Below are 15561 nucleotides of genomic sequence, written 5' to 3'. Positions count from 1 at the left end.
GCTCGTTCCGGTTACACCCTGGAATCTAGTCATGTGCTCGTTCCGGTTACACCGCAGTATCTGGTCATGTGCTCGTTCCGGTTACACCCCGGTATCTGGTCATGTGCTCGTTCCGGTTACACCCCGGTATCTGGTCACGGGCTCGTTCTGGTTACACCCCGGTATCTGGTCATGTGCTCGTTCCGGTTACACCCCGGACCTGGTCATGTGCTCGTTCCGGTTACACCCCGGTATCTGGTCATGTGCTCGTTCCGGTTACACCCCGGTATCTGGTCATGTGCTCGTTCCGGTTACACCCCGGTATCTGGTCATGTGCTCGTTCCGATTACACCCCGGTATCTGGTCATGTGCTCGTTCCGGTTACACCCCGATATCTGGTCATGTGCTCGTTCCGGTTACACCCCGGTATCTGGTCATGTGCTCGTTTCGGTTACACCCCGGTATCTGGTCATGTGCTCGTTTCGGTTACACCCCGGTATCTGGTCATGTGCTCGTTTCGGTTACACCCCGGTATCTGGTCACGGGCTCGTTCTGGTTACACCCCGGTATCTGGTCATGTGCTCGTTTCGGTTACACCCCGGTATCTGGTCATGTGCTCGTTTCGGTTACACCCCGGTATCTGGTCATGTGCTCGTTCCGGTTACACCCCGGTATCTGGTCATGGGCTCGTTCCGGTTACACCCCGGTATCTGGTCATGGGCTCGTTCCGGTTACACCCCGGTGTCTGGTCACGGGCTCGTTCCGGTTACACCCCGGTATCTGGTCACGGGCTCGTTCCGGTTACACCCCGGTATCTGGTCAGGGGCTCGTTCCGGTTCTTGCTGATCACGTGACCCCGATTGTCCGCAGCTCCAGGCTCCCAACGTGAAAGGCTTTGACTTTGCTAAGCAGCACTTGGGGCAGCACAATAAAGACGAGGTCCTGGTGGTCCATGAGCCGCCCCCTGCCGTGCTGCACGGGCCCCTCAAAGACTCCACGCCCTCCGAAAATGGCGACATCCCCACCCCGAGGTCCAAGTGCTCCACTAAACCCAGCAAGCTCGGACGCCATCGGAGCAGGTGAGGAGCGGCGGCTGCTCGGGGCACCGGATTATCAGGCGTATTTCTGATATTTGTATATTTCCTCCAGTAGGGTCACCCCCTCTGACGCCGGATCCACCGCCAGCGAACCCTCCAGCGGGAAGGAATCCGGAGAAGAGGGGCCGAGACCCTCAGCTCCACCGCAGGAAACCAGACTGCGCCCGACTGGTAAAGGGGGTGAGTTCAGCCACTAGGGTCAGTCCTGTGACTGCGCTGACCGGCAGGTAACGTCCCGTACATTATAACGTTATTACGTCCCGGCAGAACTCCCCACATTGGGCAGCGGAGCCGAGCAGCATTCCACGGCCTCCATCTTTGAGCACGTTGACCGGATGTCGCGTTCCTCTGAAGCCAGCCGCCGTCTGCCCAGCAAGATTCAGCTAATCGCCATGCAGCCGATGGCGGCGCCCCCCATGCACGGGCTGTCCACGGCGGAGCGGGAGGTGGAGGCAAATAAGGTAAACAGTGAGGTATGTATGCGGCGGGGGGGAGCAATGCTGTGCGGGCCGCCTGCGGGGACAAAAAGTGAGTGACGCGCAAGTGACGAGCATCAGCCCTATAGAAGTGCGCCGCCGCGGTCACATGACGGCCTCATCTCTGCGCAGATCCAGACCACGCTACGGCACAAGTCGGAGATCGAGCACCACCGCAATAAAATCCGCCTGCGAGCCAAGAGGAAGGGGCACTACGAGTTCCCGCTGGTGGATGTGGTGGGAATGGTGGACACCAAGGAACGGCAGCGCATGTACCGCAGAGCACAGATGCAATTCGATAAGATCCTGGACCCTGTGCTGGGCGTCCCCACCGTGTTCATAGAGCCGCGCAAGAGGTGAGACACTAAAGACTCCTCCACCTGCAGATACCGAGCACAGCGTCCGCATCACCGGGTCACTCACAGGAACTGCAGAAAGCAGTGATCTAAGCTCCAGCTCCAAATCCTCCCCCAAACTAAACTCCTCCCCCCATTTTAGGCTGCTCCTCCTCTATCCCCAGTTTGAGCTCCTCCCTCCCCTCCCAGTTTGATCTCCTCCTCCCAGTTTGATCCCCTGCCTCCTCTCCCAGTTTGACCCTCTCCCTCCTCTCCCAATTTGAGCTCCTCCTCCCAGTTTGAGCTCCTCCCTCCTCTCCCAGTTTGAGCTCCTCCTCCCAGTTTGATCTCTTCCTCCCAGTTTGAGCTCCTCCTCCCAGTTTGAGCTCCTCCTCCCAGTTTGAGCTCCTCCTCCCAGTTTGATCCCCTCCCTCCTCTCCCAGTTCGAGCTCCTCTCCCATTTTGAGCTCTTTCTCCCAGTTTGAGCTCTTTCTCCCAGTTTGAGCTCTTTCTCCCAGTTTGAGCTCTTTCTCCCAGTTTGAGCTCTTTCTCCCAGTTTGAGCTCTTTCTCCCAGTTTGAGCTCTTTCTCCCAGTTTGAGCTCTTTCTCCCAGTTTGAGCTCTTTCTCCCAGTTTGAGCTCCTCCCTCCTCTCCCAGTTTGAGCTCCTCCCTCCTCTCCCAGTTTGAGCTCCTCCCTCCTCTCCCATTTTGAGCTCCTCCCTCCTCTCCCAGTTTGAGCTCCTCCCTTCCTCTCCCAGTTCCAGCTCCTCCCTCCTCTCCAGTTCCAGCTCCTCCCTCCTCTCCCAGTTCCAGCTCCTCCCTCCTCTCCCAGTTCCAGCTCCTCCCTCCTCTCCCAGTTCCAGCTCCTCCCTCCTCTCCCAGTCCAGCTCCTCCTCCAGCTCCTCCCTCCTCTCCCAGTTCCTGCTCCTCCCTCCTCTCCCAGTTCGAGCTCCTCCCTCCTCTCACCAGTTCGAGCTCCTCCCTCCTCTCCCAGGTTCGAGCTCCTCCCTCCTCTCCAGTTCGAGCTCTCCCTCCTCTCCCAGTTCGAGCTCCTCCCCTCCTCTCCCAGTTCGAGCTCCTCCCTCCTCTCCAGTAAGGAGCTCCTCCCTCCTCTCCCAGTTTGAGCTCCTCCCTCCTCTCCCAGTTTGAGCTCCTCCCTCCTCTCCAGTTTGAGCTCCTCCCTCCTCTCCCAGTTTGAGCTCCTCCCTCCTCTCCAGTTTGAGCTCCTCCCTCTCCCAGTTTGAGCTCCTCCCTCCTCTCCCAGTTTGAGCTCCTCCCCTCCTCTCCCAGTTTGAGCTCCTCCCTCCTCTCCCAGTTTGAGCTCCTCCCTCCTCTCCCAGTTTGAGCTCCTCCCTCCCTCTCCCAGTTTGAGCTCCTCCCTCCCAGTTTGAGCTCCTCCCTCCTCTCCCAGTTTGATCTCCTCCCTCCTCTCCCCAGTTTGAATCTCCTCCCTCCTCTCCCAGTTTGATCTCCCTCCTCCTCTCCCAGTTTTAGCTCCTCCTCCCAGTTTGAGCTCCTCCGTCCTCCTCCCAGTTTGAGCTCTTCCTCCCAGTTCGATCTCCTCCCTCCTCTCCCAGTTCGATCTCCTCCCTCCTCTCCCAGTTTGAGCTCCTCCCTCCTCCTCCCAGTTTGGGCTCCTCCTCCCAGTTCGATCTCCTCCCTCCTCCTCCAGTTTGAGCTCCTCCCTCCTCTCCAGTTTGAGCTCCTCCCTCCTCCCAGTTTGAGCTCTTCCTCCCAGTTCGATCTCCTCCCTCCTCTCCCAGTTTGAGCTCCTCCCTCCTCTCCCAGTTTGAGCTCCTCCTCCTCCTCCCAGTTTGGAGCTCCTCCCTCCTCCTCCCAGTTTGAGCTCCTCCCTCCTCCTCCCAGTTTGGGCTCCTCCTCCCAGTTCGATCTCCTCCCTCCTCCTCCCAGTTTGAGCTCCTCCCTCCTCCTCCCAGTTTGAGCTCCTCCCTCCTCTCCCAGTTTGAGCTCCTCTCCATCCTCTCCCAGTTTGAGCTCCTCCCTCCTCTCCCAGTTTGAGCTCCTCCTCCTCCTCCCAGTTTGAGCTCCTCCTCCCAGTTTGAGCTCCTCCTCCCAGTTCGATCTCCTCCCTCCTCCTCCCAGTTTGAGCTCCTCCTCCAGTTTGAGCTCCTCCTCCCAGTTTGAGCTCCTCCCTCCTCTCCCAGTTTGAGCTCCTCCCTCCTCTCCAGTTTGAGCTCCTCCCTCCTCTCCCAGTTTGAGCTCCTCCTCCTCCTCCCAGTTTGAGCTCTTCCTCCCAGTTCGATCTCCTCCCTCCTCTCCCAGTTCGATCTCCTCCCTCCTCTCCCAGTTTGAGCTCCTCCCTCCTCCTCCCAGTTTGGGCTCCTCCTCCCAGTTCGATCTCCTCCCTCCTCCTCCCAGTTTGAGCTCCTCCCTCCTCTCCCAGTTTGAGCTCCTCCCTCCTCCCAGTTTGAGCTCTTCCTCCCAGTTCGATCTCTCTCCCTCCTCTCCCAGTTTGAGCTCCTCCCTCCTCTCCCAGTTTGAGCTCCTCCCTCCTCCTCCCAGTTTGAGCTCCTCCCTCCTCCTCCCAGTTTGGGCTCCTCCTCCCAGTTCGATCTCTCCCTCCTCCTCCCAGTTTGAGCTCCTCCCTCCTCCTCCCAGTTTGAGCTCCTCCCTCCTCTCCCAGTTTGAGCTCTCCCTCCTCTCCCAGTTTGAGCTCCTCCCTCCTCTCCAGTTTGAGCTCCTCCCTCCTCCTCCCAGTTTGAGCTCCTCCTCCCAGTTTGAGCTCCTCCTCCCAGGTTCGATCTCCTCCCTCCTCCTCCCAGTTTGAGCTCCTCCTCCCAGTTTGAGCTCCTCCTCCCAGTTTGAGCTCCTCCTCCCAGTTTGAGCTCCTCCCTCCTCTCCCAGTTTGAGCTCCTCCTCCTCTCCCAGTTTGAGCTCCTCACCCCTCCTCTCCCAGTTTGAGCTCCTCCCTCCTCTCCCAGTTTGAGCTCCTCCCTCCTCTCCCAGTTTGAGCTCCTCCCTCCTCTCCCAGTTTGAGCTCCTCCCTCCTCTCCCAGTTTGAGCTTCCTCCCCTCCTCCTCCCAGTTTGAGCTCCTCCTCCCAGTTTGAGCTCCTCCTCCCAGTTCGATCTCCTCCCTCCTCCTCCCAGTTTGAGCTCCTCCTCCCAGTTTGAGCTCCTCCTCCCAGTTTGAGCTCCTCCTCCCAGTTTGAGCTCCTCCCTCCTCTCCCAGTTTGAGCTCCTCCCTCCTCTCCCAGTTTGAGCTCCTCCCTCCTCTCCCAGTTTGAGCTCCTCCCTCCCTCTCCCAGTTTGAGCTCCTCCCTCCTCCTCCCAGTTTGAGCTCCTCCTCCCAGTTTGAGCTCCTCCTCCCAGTTCGATCTCCTCCCTCCTCCTCCCAGTTTGAGCTCCTCCTCCCAGTTGAGCTCCTCCTCCCAGTTTGAGCTCCTCCTCCCAGTTTGAGCTCCTCCCTCCTCTCCCAGTTTGAGCTCCTCCCTCCTCTCCCAGTTTGAGCTCCTCCCTCCTCTCCCAGTTTGAGCTCCTCCCTCCTCTCCCAGTTTGAGCTCCTCCCTCCCTCTCCCAGTTTGAGCTCCTCCTCCCAGTTTGAGCTCCTCCCTCCTCTGCCAGTTTGAGCTCCTCCTCCCAGTTTGAGCTCCTCCCTCCTCTCCCAGTTTGAGCTCCTCCCTCCTCTCCCAGTTTGAGCTCCTCCCTCCTCTCCCAGTTTGAGCTCCTCCCTCCTCTCCCAGTTTGAGCTCCTCCCTCCTCCTCCCAGTTTGAGCTCCTCCTCCCAGTTTGAGCTCCTCCTCCCAGTTCGATCTCCTCTCCCTCCTCCTCCCAGTTTGAGCTCCTCCTCCCAGTTTGAGCTCCTCCTCCCAGTTTGAGCTCCTCCTCCCAGTTTGAGCTCCTCCTCCTCTCCCAGTTTGAGCTCCTCCTCCTCTCCAGTTTGAGCTCCTCCCTCCTCTCCCAGTTTGAGCTCCTCCCTCCTCTCCCAGTTTGAGCTCCTCCCTCCCTCTCCCAGTTTGAGCTCCTCCCTCCTCTCCCAGTTTGAGCTTCTCCCTCCTCTCCAGTTTGAGCTCCTCCTCCCAGTTTGAGCTCCTCCCTCCTCTGCCAGTTTGAGCTCCCTCCTCCCAGTTTGAGCTCCTCCCTCCTCTCCCAGTTTGAGCTGTTCCTCCCAGTTGAGCTCTTCTCCCAGTTTGAGCTCCTCCTCCCTCCTCTCCCAGTTTGAAGCTCCTCCTCCCAGTTTGAGCTCCTCCCTCCTCTCCCAGTTTGAGCTCCTCCTCCCAGTTTGAGCTCCTCCTCCCAGTTTGAGCTCCTTCTCCCAGTTTGAGCTCCTTCTCCCAGTTTGAGCTCCTCCTCCCAGTTTGAGCTCCTCCTCCCTCCTCTCCCAGTTTGAGCTCCTCCTCCCAGTTTGAGCTCCTCCTCCCAGTTTGAGCTCCTCCCTCCTCTCCCAGTTTGAGCTCCTCCCTCCTCTCCCAGTTTGAGCTCCTCCTCCCAGTTTGAGCTCCTCCTCCCTCCTCTCCCAGTTTGAGCTCCTCCCTCCTCTCCCAGTTTGAGCTCCTCCTCCCAGTTTGAGCTCCTCCTCCCTCCTCTCCAGTTTGAGCTCCTCCTCCCAGTTTGAGCTCCTCCCTCCTCTCCCAGTTTGAGCTCCTCCTCCCAGTTTGAGCTCCTCCCTCCTCTCCCAGTTTGAGCTCCTCCTCCCAGTTTGAGCTTCCTCCTCCCCTCCTCTCCCAGTTTGAGCTGCTCCTCCCAGTTTGAGCTCCTCCCTCCTCTCCCAGTTTGAGCTGCTCCTCCCAGTTTGAGCTCCTCCTCCCAGTTTGAGCTCCTCCCTCCTCTTCCAGTTTCAGAAACATGGCAGGGCAAGAAGCACAGATTTCCAGCTGAGATGTAGTCGTTTTGTCTTGTGGAGCAGAGCTGCAGTATAAAGCATGAGAAAGGGATACAGCAGCATCTGGTGATAATTCTACATGTCGTGTTTAATTTTCAGCTCACGAGCGAGACGGTCGCCAAAGCAACGCCGCAGGCAGCAGGGGTCCTCGAGCCCCCCGGACGCAGATCGAGATCGCCTAATCACCACTGACAGTGACGGCACCTACAAGAGGCCGCCGGGCGTCAGTAACTCCGCCTACGTGGTGCGTGAACAATCACCTATATAATGTGATGCTGAGCGTAAGCTGCTGGTCTCTGGTATCACCCACAGATATATATCACTGGCTGATAACAGAGGAAAAATGATCACAATCAGTCAACAATATTATACGCTCCATGCGGGGTCACCATGTATCTGGCTGATAACAGATTACACTTGCTTTTCTTCTCTAGTCTGACCCCGATATCCCCTCCGATAACCCCACCCCCGGTGTCAGAAATCGGCAAGTATCCCGGCTCCCCCCCGCGCCTCCCGGCTCAGTATGTGGCTCCTCAGCCGTCCATTGAAGAGGTGCGCCAGACTATGCAGTCTCTGCTGGACGACGCCTTCGCACTGGTGGCCCCGAGCAGCCAGGGGCCCGGAGCCATACAGTCTGGAAACACGTCAGCGCAGCATGCGGGGAACAGCTCCTCAGATCGGACCGGGCAGGGGTCCGCACCGTGGCAATATCCCTCTCACCAGTCCTCCCAGTACAATGTGAGTCCCTACTGGGAAAAAAACGGGACATGGGGGGTCCGGGAAACTCCCCTGTGACATCACCAGGGACATGGGGGGATCCCGGGAAACTCCCCCCCGTGACATCACCAGGGACATGGGGAGAATCCCGGGAAACTCACCTGTGACATCACCAGGGATATGGGGAGAATCCCGGGAAACTCCCCCCGTGACATCACCAGGAACATGGGGAGAATCCCGGGAAACTCCCCCTGTGACAATCACCAGGGACATGGGGGATCCCGGGAAACTCCCCCTGTGACATCACCAGGGCATGGGGGGATCCCGGGAAACTCCCCTGTGACATCACCAGGAACATGGGGAGAATCCCGGGAAACTCCCCCTGTGACATCACCAGGGACATGGGGGATCCCGGGAAACTCCCCTGTGACATCACCAGGGATATGGGGGGTCCTGGGAATCTCCCCTGTGACATCACCAGGGACATGGGGAATCCCGGGAAACTCCCCTGTGACATCACCAGGGATATGGGGGGTCCTGGGAAACTCCCTGTGACATCACCAGGGACATGGGAGGAATCCCGGGAAACTCCCCCTGTGACATCACCAGGGACATAGGGAGAATCCCAAGAAACTCCCCCCGTGACATCACCAGGGACATGGGGAGAATCCCGGGAAACTCCCCCTGGGACATCACCAGGGACATGAGGGGGATCCTGGGACACTCCCCCCTGTGACATCACCAGGGATATGGGGGATCCTGGGAAACTCCCCTGTGACATCACCAGGGACATGGGAGAATCCCAGGAAACTCCCCCCGTGACATCACCAGGGACATGAGGGGGGATCCTGGGAAACTCCCCTGTGACATCACCAGGGATATGGGGGATCCTGGGAAACTCCCCTGTGACATCACCAGGGACATGAGGGGGGATCCTGGGAAACTCCCCCTGTGACATCACCAGGGGACATGAGGGGGGATCCTGGGAAACTCCCCTGTGACATCACCAAGGATAATGGGGGATCCTGGGAAACTCCCCTGTGACATCACCAGGGACAATGGGGGATCCCGGGGAAAATCCCCCTTGTGACATCGCCAGGGACATGGGGGGGTCCTGGGAAACTCCCCCTGTGACATCACCAGGGACATGGGGGGGGGATCCCGGGGAAACTCCCCTGTGATATCACCAGGGACATGAGGGGGATCCCGGGAAACTCCCCTGTGACATGACCAGGGACATGGGGGGGAGGAGGAATACTGGGATACTCCCCCTGTGACATCACCGGAGACATGGGGAAACCTGGGACACTTCACCCCTCACCTCCTGTGACATGTGGGAATCCTGAAACCCCTTCCCCCGTCATCCCCTTTAACTTCACCAGAAATGTAAGGGAATCCTGGAAACCCCCTGGAATATTGCCAGGGGAGATAGGGGAATCAAGGGACTGCAGCTCTGGAGGATAAGACATGATGTAACAGCAGAATAGTGCCCGCAGCTCTGGAGGTGACTGGAGGATAAGACATGATGTAACAGCAGAATAGTGCCCGCAGCTCTGTGAGGTGACTGGAGAATAAGACAACAATGTAATAACAGAATAGTGACTGCAGCTTTGGAGGTGACTGTGAGAATAAGATACAATGTATTAACAGAAAAGTGACTGGCAGCTCTGGAGGTGACTGGGAGAATAAGACACAATGTAATAACAGAATAGTGACTGCAGCTTTGGAGGTGACTGAGAATAAGATACAATGTATTAACAGAAAAGTGACTGCAGCTCTGGAGGTGACTGGAGAATAAGACACAATGTAATAACAGAATAGTGACTGCAGCTTTGAGAGGTGACTGGAGAATAAAGATACAATGTAATAACAGAATAGTGACTGCAGCTCTGGAGGTGACTGGAGGATAAGACATGATGTAACAACAGAATAGTGACTGCAGCTCTGGAGGTGACTGGTGGATAAGACATGATGTAACGGCAGAATAGTGACTGCAGCTCTGGAGCTGACGGGGAGGATAAGACACGATGTAACATCCGAATAGTGACTGCAGCTCTGGAGGTGACTGGAGGATAAAACATGATGTAACAGCAGAGTAGTGACCGCAGCTCTGGAGGTGACTGGAGAATAAGACACAATGTAATAACAGAATAGTGACTGCAGCTCTGGAGGTGACTGGAGGATAAAACATGATGTAACAGCAGAATAGTGACTGCAGCTCTGGAAGTGATTGGAGGATAAGACATGATGTAACAGCAGAATAGTGACTGCAGCTCTGGAGGTGACTGGTGGATAAGACCTGATGTAACAGCCGAATAGTGACTGCAGCTCTGGAGGTGACTTGAGGATAAGACACAATGTAACGGCAGAAAAGTGAGTGCAGCTCTGGAGGATAAGATCTGATTTAACATCCGAATAGTGACTGCAGCTCTGGAGATGACTGGAGGATAAGACATGATGTAGCAGCAGAATAGTGAGTGCAGCTCTGGAGGTGACTGGAGGATAAGACACGATGTAACAGCAGAATAGTGAGTGCAGCTCTGGAAGTGACTGGAGGATAAGACCTGATGTAACAGCAGAATAGTGAGTGCAGCTCTGGAAGTGACTGGAGGATAAGACCTGATGTAACAGCAGAATAGTTAGTGCAGCTCTGGAGGTGACTGGAGGATAATACATGATGTAACAGTAGGATAGTGAGTGCAGCTCTGGAGGTGACTGGAGGATAAGACACGATGTAACAGCAGAATAGTTAGTGCAGCTCTGGAGGTGACTGGAGGATAATACATGATGTAACAGCAGGATAGTGAGTGCAGCTTTGGAGGTGACTGGAGGATAAGACATGAAATGTAACAGCAGAATAGGGAGTGCAGCTCTGGAGATGACTGGAGGATAAGACATGATGTAGCAGCAGAATAGTGAGTACAGCTCTGGAAGTGACTGGAGAATAAGACACGATGTAACAACAGAATAGTGACTGCAGCTCTGGAAGTGACTGGAGGATAAGACCTGATGTAACAGCAGAATAGTGAGTGCAGCTCTGGGGGTGACTGGAGTGGGGGGGTCAGATATATACAGGATTGGAGCGTTGATCATGTATAATGAAATCTTCCTTTTCCTTTTCAGAGGTTTCTGGATTTCGGGGGTCCGCAGCCCTCGGCTCCGAGCCTTATGACAAGGTAATGATGGCCGCCGGTCGGGGGAGTGGTGGGGGGGGGGGGCGCGGCGTATTATGTAGAGAATCTGCATCGTTCCCTCTGTAAAGTTCTGGAAGTTTCTCGGTTTCTTGTCTTAGTTTCCGTTCGCTGTCAGTAACTGGAATCAGGACTTGTGCTGCTCGCAGCTGATCAGCTTGTTACAATGTGTCAGTGCAGTCACTTCCCTCATGTCCAGGAGTCCCAGCTGCACTGACACATTGTAACAAACCCCCCCAGGTCAGAGCTGCTCCTGCAGTTACCCAGAATGCCGCTGGCTTGGGGCAGTGGTTGGAATTTTCCGTCCGTGCTCTTGGGGTTGGATTGAATGGTCCGTGCAGCAGTCACGGCCCATTAACTGCAGAGATGGGAACAAAGATTATGCCCCCCTCCCCCGACCGTGGAATATTCCGCACCTCGTAGCCCACGTGTCAGGCGTCCGCCGTGATCCGTGCACAAACTGCTCCCACGGGGGTGGGGGGGCTTGGGGACCAGCAGTGGGGCTATGTCATGTGGTTAGAGTTGGGCTTGTGGTCACGGGAAGTATTGTGATCAAGGGGGACCTGCAGTCGGAGTATGTTGTGTGGCCACAGGAGGGCGTGCGGTCGGGGTATGTCGTGTGGCCACAGGAGGGCGTGCGGTCGGGGGGGACCTGGGGTCAAGGTATGTCGTGTGGCCACAGGAGGGCGTGCGGTCGGGGGGACCTGGGGTCAAGGTATGTCGTGTGGCCACAGGAGGGCGTGCGGTCGGGGGGACCTGGAGTCGGAGTATGTCGTGTGGCCACAGGAGGGCGTGCGGTCGGGGAGGACCTGGGGTCGGGGTATGTCGTGTGGCCACAGGAGGGTGTGCGGTCGGGGGGACCTGGAGTTTGGAGTATATTGTGTGGCCACAGGAGGGCGTACGGTCGGGGGGACCTGGAGTCGGAGTATATTGTGTGGCCACAGGAGGGCGTGCGGTCGGGGGGGGACCTGGAGTCGGAGTATATTGTGTGGCCACAGGAGGGCGTGCGGTCGGGGGGGGACCTAGAGTCGGAGTATGTTGTGTGGCCACAGGAGGGCGTGCGGTCGGGGGGACCTGGAGTCGGGGTATGTCACGTGGCCACAGGAGGGCGTGCGGTCGGGGGGGACCTGGAGTTATAGTATGTCATGTGGCCACAGGAGGGCGTGCGGTCGGGGGGACCTGGGGTTGGGGTATGTCGTGTGGCCACAGGAGGGCGTGCGGTCGGGGTATGTCGTGTGGCCACAGGAGGGCGTGCGGTCGGGGGGACCTGGGGTTGGGGTATGTCGTGTGGCCACAGGAGGGCGTGCGGTCGGGGGGACCTGGAGTCGGGGTATGTCGTGTGGCCACAGGAGGGCGTGCGATCGGGGAGGACCTGGAGTCGGAGTATGTCGTGTGGGCACAGGAGGGCGTGCGGTCGCGGTATGTCGTGTGGCCACAGGAGGGCGTGCGGTCGCGGTATGTCGTGTGGCCACAGGAGGGCGTGCGGTCGGGGAGGACCTGGGGTCGGGGTATGTCGTGTGGCCACAGGAGGGCGTGCGGTCGGGGAGGACCTGGAGTTTGGAGTATGTCGTGTGGCCACAGGAGGGCGTGCGGTCGGGTGCGACCTGGCGGTTGGAGTATATTGTGTGGCCACAAGAGGGCGTGCGGTCGGGGGGACCTGAAGTCGGGGTATGTCATGTGGCCACAGAAGGGCGTTGCGGTCGGGGGGACCTGGGGTCGGAGTATGTCGTGTGGCCACAGGAGGGGCGTGTGGTCGGGAGGACCTGGGGTCGGGGTATGTCATGTGGCCACAGGAGGGCGTGCGGTCGCGATATGTCGTGTGGCCACAGGAGGGCGTGCGGTCGGGGAGGACCTGGGGTCAGAGTATGTCGTGTGGCCACAGGAGGGCGTGCGGTCGGGGGGACCTGGGGTTGGGGTATGTCGTGTGGCCACAGGAGGGCGTGCGGTCGGGGGGACCTGGAGTCGGGGTATGTCGTGTGGCCACAGGAGGGCGTGCGATCGGGGAGGACCTGGAGTCGGAGTATGTCGTGTGGGCACAGGAGGGCGTGCGGTCGCGGTATGTCGTGTGGCCACAGGAGGGCGTGCGGTCGCGGTATGTCGTGTGGCCACAGGAGGGCGTGCGGTCGGGGAGGACCTGGGGTCGGGGTATGTCGTGTGGCCACAGGAGGGCGTGCGGTCGGGGAGGACCTGGAGTTTGGAGTATGTCGTGTGGCCACAGGAGGGCGTGCGGTCGGGTGCGACCTGGAGGTTGGAGTATATTTGTGTGGCCACAAGAGGGCGTGCGGTCGGGGGGACCTGAAGTCGGGGTATGTCATGTGGCCACAGAAGGGCGTGCGGTCGGGGGGACCTGGGGTCGGAGTATGTCGTGTGGCCACAGGAGGGCGTGTGGTCGGGAGGACCTGGGGTCGGGGTATGTCATGTGGCCACAGGAGGGCGTGCGGTCGCGATATGTCGTGTGGCCACAGGAGGGCGTGCGGTCGGGGAGGACCTGGGGTCAGAGTATGTCGTGTGGGCCACAGGAGGGCGTGTGGTCGGAAGGACCTGGGGTCGGGGTATGTCATGTGGCCACAGGAGGGCGTGCGGTCGCGATATGTCGTGTGGCCACAGGAGGGCGTGCGGTCGGGTGCGACCTGGAGTTTGGAGTATATTGTGTGGCCACAGAAGGGTGTGCGGTCGGGGGGACCTGGGGTTGGAGTATGTCGTGTGGCCACAGGAGGGCGTGCGGTCGGGGAGGACCTGGGGTCGGGGTATGTTGTGTGGCCACAGGAGGGCGTGCGGTCGCGGTATGTAGTGTGGCCACAGGAGGGCGTGCGGTCGGGGGGACTTGGGGTCAGGGTATGTCGTGTGGCCACAGGAGGGCGTGCGGTCGGGGGGACTTGGGGTTGGGGTATGTCGTGTGGCCACAGGAGGGCGTGCGGTCGCGGTATGTCGTGTGGCCACAGGAGGGCGTGCGGTCGGGGGGACTTGGGGTCGGGGTATGTCGTGTGGCCACAGGAGGGCGTGCGGTCGGGGGGACTTGGGGTCGGGGTATGTCGTGTGGCCACAGGAGGGCGTGCGGTCGCGGTATGTCGTGTGGCCACAGGAGGGCGTGCGGTCGGGGGGACTTGGGGTCGGGGTATGTCGTGTGGCCACAGGAGGGCGTGCGGTCGGGGTATGTCGTGTGGCCACAGGAGGGCGTGCGGTCGGGATATGTCGTGTGGCCACAGGAGGGCGTGCGGTCGTGGTATGTTGTGTGGCCACAGGAAGGCGTGCGGTCGGGGGGACTTGGGGTCAGGGTATGTCGTGTGGCCACAGGAGGGCGTGCGGTTGGGGGGACTTGGGGTCGGGGTATGTTGTGTGGCCACAGGAGGGCGTGCGGTCGCGGTATGTCGTGTGGCCACAGGAGGGCGTGCGGTCGGGGAGGACCTGGGGTCGGGGTATGTTGTGTGGCCACAGGAGGGCGTGCGGTCGGGCAGGACCTGGGGTCGGGGTATGTCGTGTGGCCACAGGAGGGCGTGCGGTCGCGGTATGTCGTGTGGCCACAGGAGGGCGTGCGGTCGGGGAGGACCTGGGGTCGGGGTATGTCGTGTGGCCACAGGAGGGCGTGCGGTCGCGGTATGTCGTGTGGCCACAGGAGGGCGTGCGGTCGGGGAAGACCTGGGGTCGGGGTATGTCGTGTGGCCACAGGAGGGCGTGCGGTCGGGCAGGACCTGGGGTCGGGGTATGTCGTGTGGCCACAGGAGGGCGTGCGGTCGCGTTATGTCGTGTGGCCACAGGAGGGCGTGCGGTCGGGGAGGACCTGGGGTCGGGGTATGTCGTGTGGCCACAGGAGGGCGTGCGGTCGCGGTATGTCGTGTGGCCACAGGAGGGCGTGCGGTCGGGGAGGACCTGGGGTCGGGGTATGTCGTGTGGCCACAGGAGGGCGTGCGGTCGCGGTATGTCGTGTGGCCACAGGAGGGCGTGCGGTCGGGGAAGACCTGGGGTCGGGGTATGTTGTGTGGCCACAGGAGGGCGTGCGGTCGGGCAGGACCTGGGGTCGGGGTATGTCGTGTGGCCACAGGAGGGCGTGCGGTCGCGGTATGTCGTGTGGCCACAGGAGGGCGTGCAGTCGGGGAGGACCTGGGGTCGGGGTATGTCGTGTGGCCACAGGAGGGCGTGCGGTCGGGCAGGACCTGGGGTCGGGGTATGTCGTGTGGCCACAGGAGGGCGTGCGGTCGGGGGGACTTGGGGTCGGGGTATGTCGTGTGGCCACAGGAGGGCGTGCGGTCGCGGTATGTCGTGTGGCCACAGGAGGGCGTGTGGTCGCGGTATGTCGTGTGGCCACAGAAGGGCGTGCGGTCGCGGTATGTCATGTGACCACAGGAGGGCGTGCGGTCAGTTGAGTTCCAGTTACCTGTGAGTGCGGCCTTTTCCTGATGGTGGCGCTGTTTCTCTGTGTTGGACACTTTGAGCCGTCTTCTCTTTGCAGGAGCCCGGGGTTCGGCTCCGGTTTTTTGCCTCCGGCTGATACGGCCACCGAGTCCCAGCAGGCAGAAGGTCAGTACCCCGGCCGGATGTACCCCGAGGACTTAACCTCCGTAGCCAGACCACGGCCACTGGGGAGCAATTCTGGTGAGTACCGTCTATTGCTCCCTGTTATCAGCCATTACTGGGGGGACTGTATAGTAGCCTCTCCGGCACTGATCCTATATCTCACCTTTCAGGCCCGGCTCAGATTCACCAGCTGACCCAGGTGGGCATCGCAAGTCGCATGGGGGCACAGTCCACGGAGCTGTCGCACAGCCAGTCTGTGCAGGCGTTCTCTGGCCCCGGGTGGCCCTCCTACTACAGTCACGAAGAAGAGACCCCCAGAAATGCAGCGCACAGGGAAGCAGTAAGTGACGGGGGTACTCCGTGTGCGGAGGGCTCCCAGCTCCTCTGCTTGCTGTCAGTGAGTGGCAGCATCC

At 59.6% G+C, this 15561-nt stretch overlaps 1 protein-coding gene across 1 annotated transcript in view; it reads left to right on the top strand.

The window, feature by feature from the left end:
* Positions 1-15561, top strand: part of KIAA1549 (KIAA1549 ortholog) — a 173923-nt gene that overhangs the window by 153289 nt on the left and 5073 nt on the right. The window contains 10 exon segments of the mRNA XM_075343534.1: positions 850-1058; positions 1129-1256; positions 1344-1549; positions 1685-1908; positions 6828-6972; positions 7163-7200; positions 7202-7466; positions 10569-10621; positions 15084-15226; positions 15319-15488. Of these exon segments, the coding sequence (XP_075199649.1) occupies positions 850-1058; positions 1129-1256; positions 1344-1549; positions 1685-1908; positions 6828-6972; positions 7163-7200; positions 7202-7466; positions 10569-10621; positions 15084-15226; positions 15319-15488 (1581 nt within the window).

This window comes from Anomaloglossus baeobatrachus, chromosome 4 (genome assembly GCF_048569485.1).
Source record: "Anomaloglossus baeobatrachus isolate aAnoBae1 chromosome 4, aAnoBae1.hap1, whole genome shotgun sequence".
Classification (NCBI taxonomy): domain Eukaryota; kingdom Metazoa; phylum Chordata; class Amphibia; order Anura; family Aromobatidae; genus Anomaloglossus; species Anomaloglossus baeobatrachus.
Note: the sequence above shows the minus strand (reverse complement) of the source record. Positions and strands in the feature narration are given on the sequence as shown.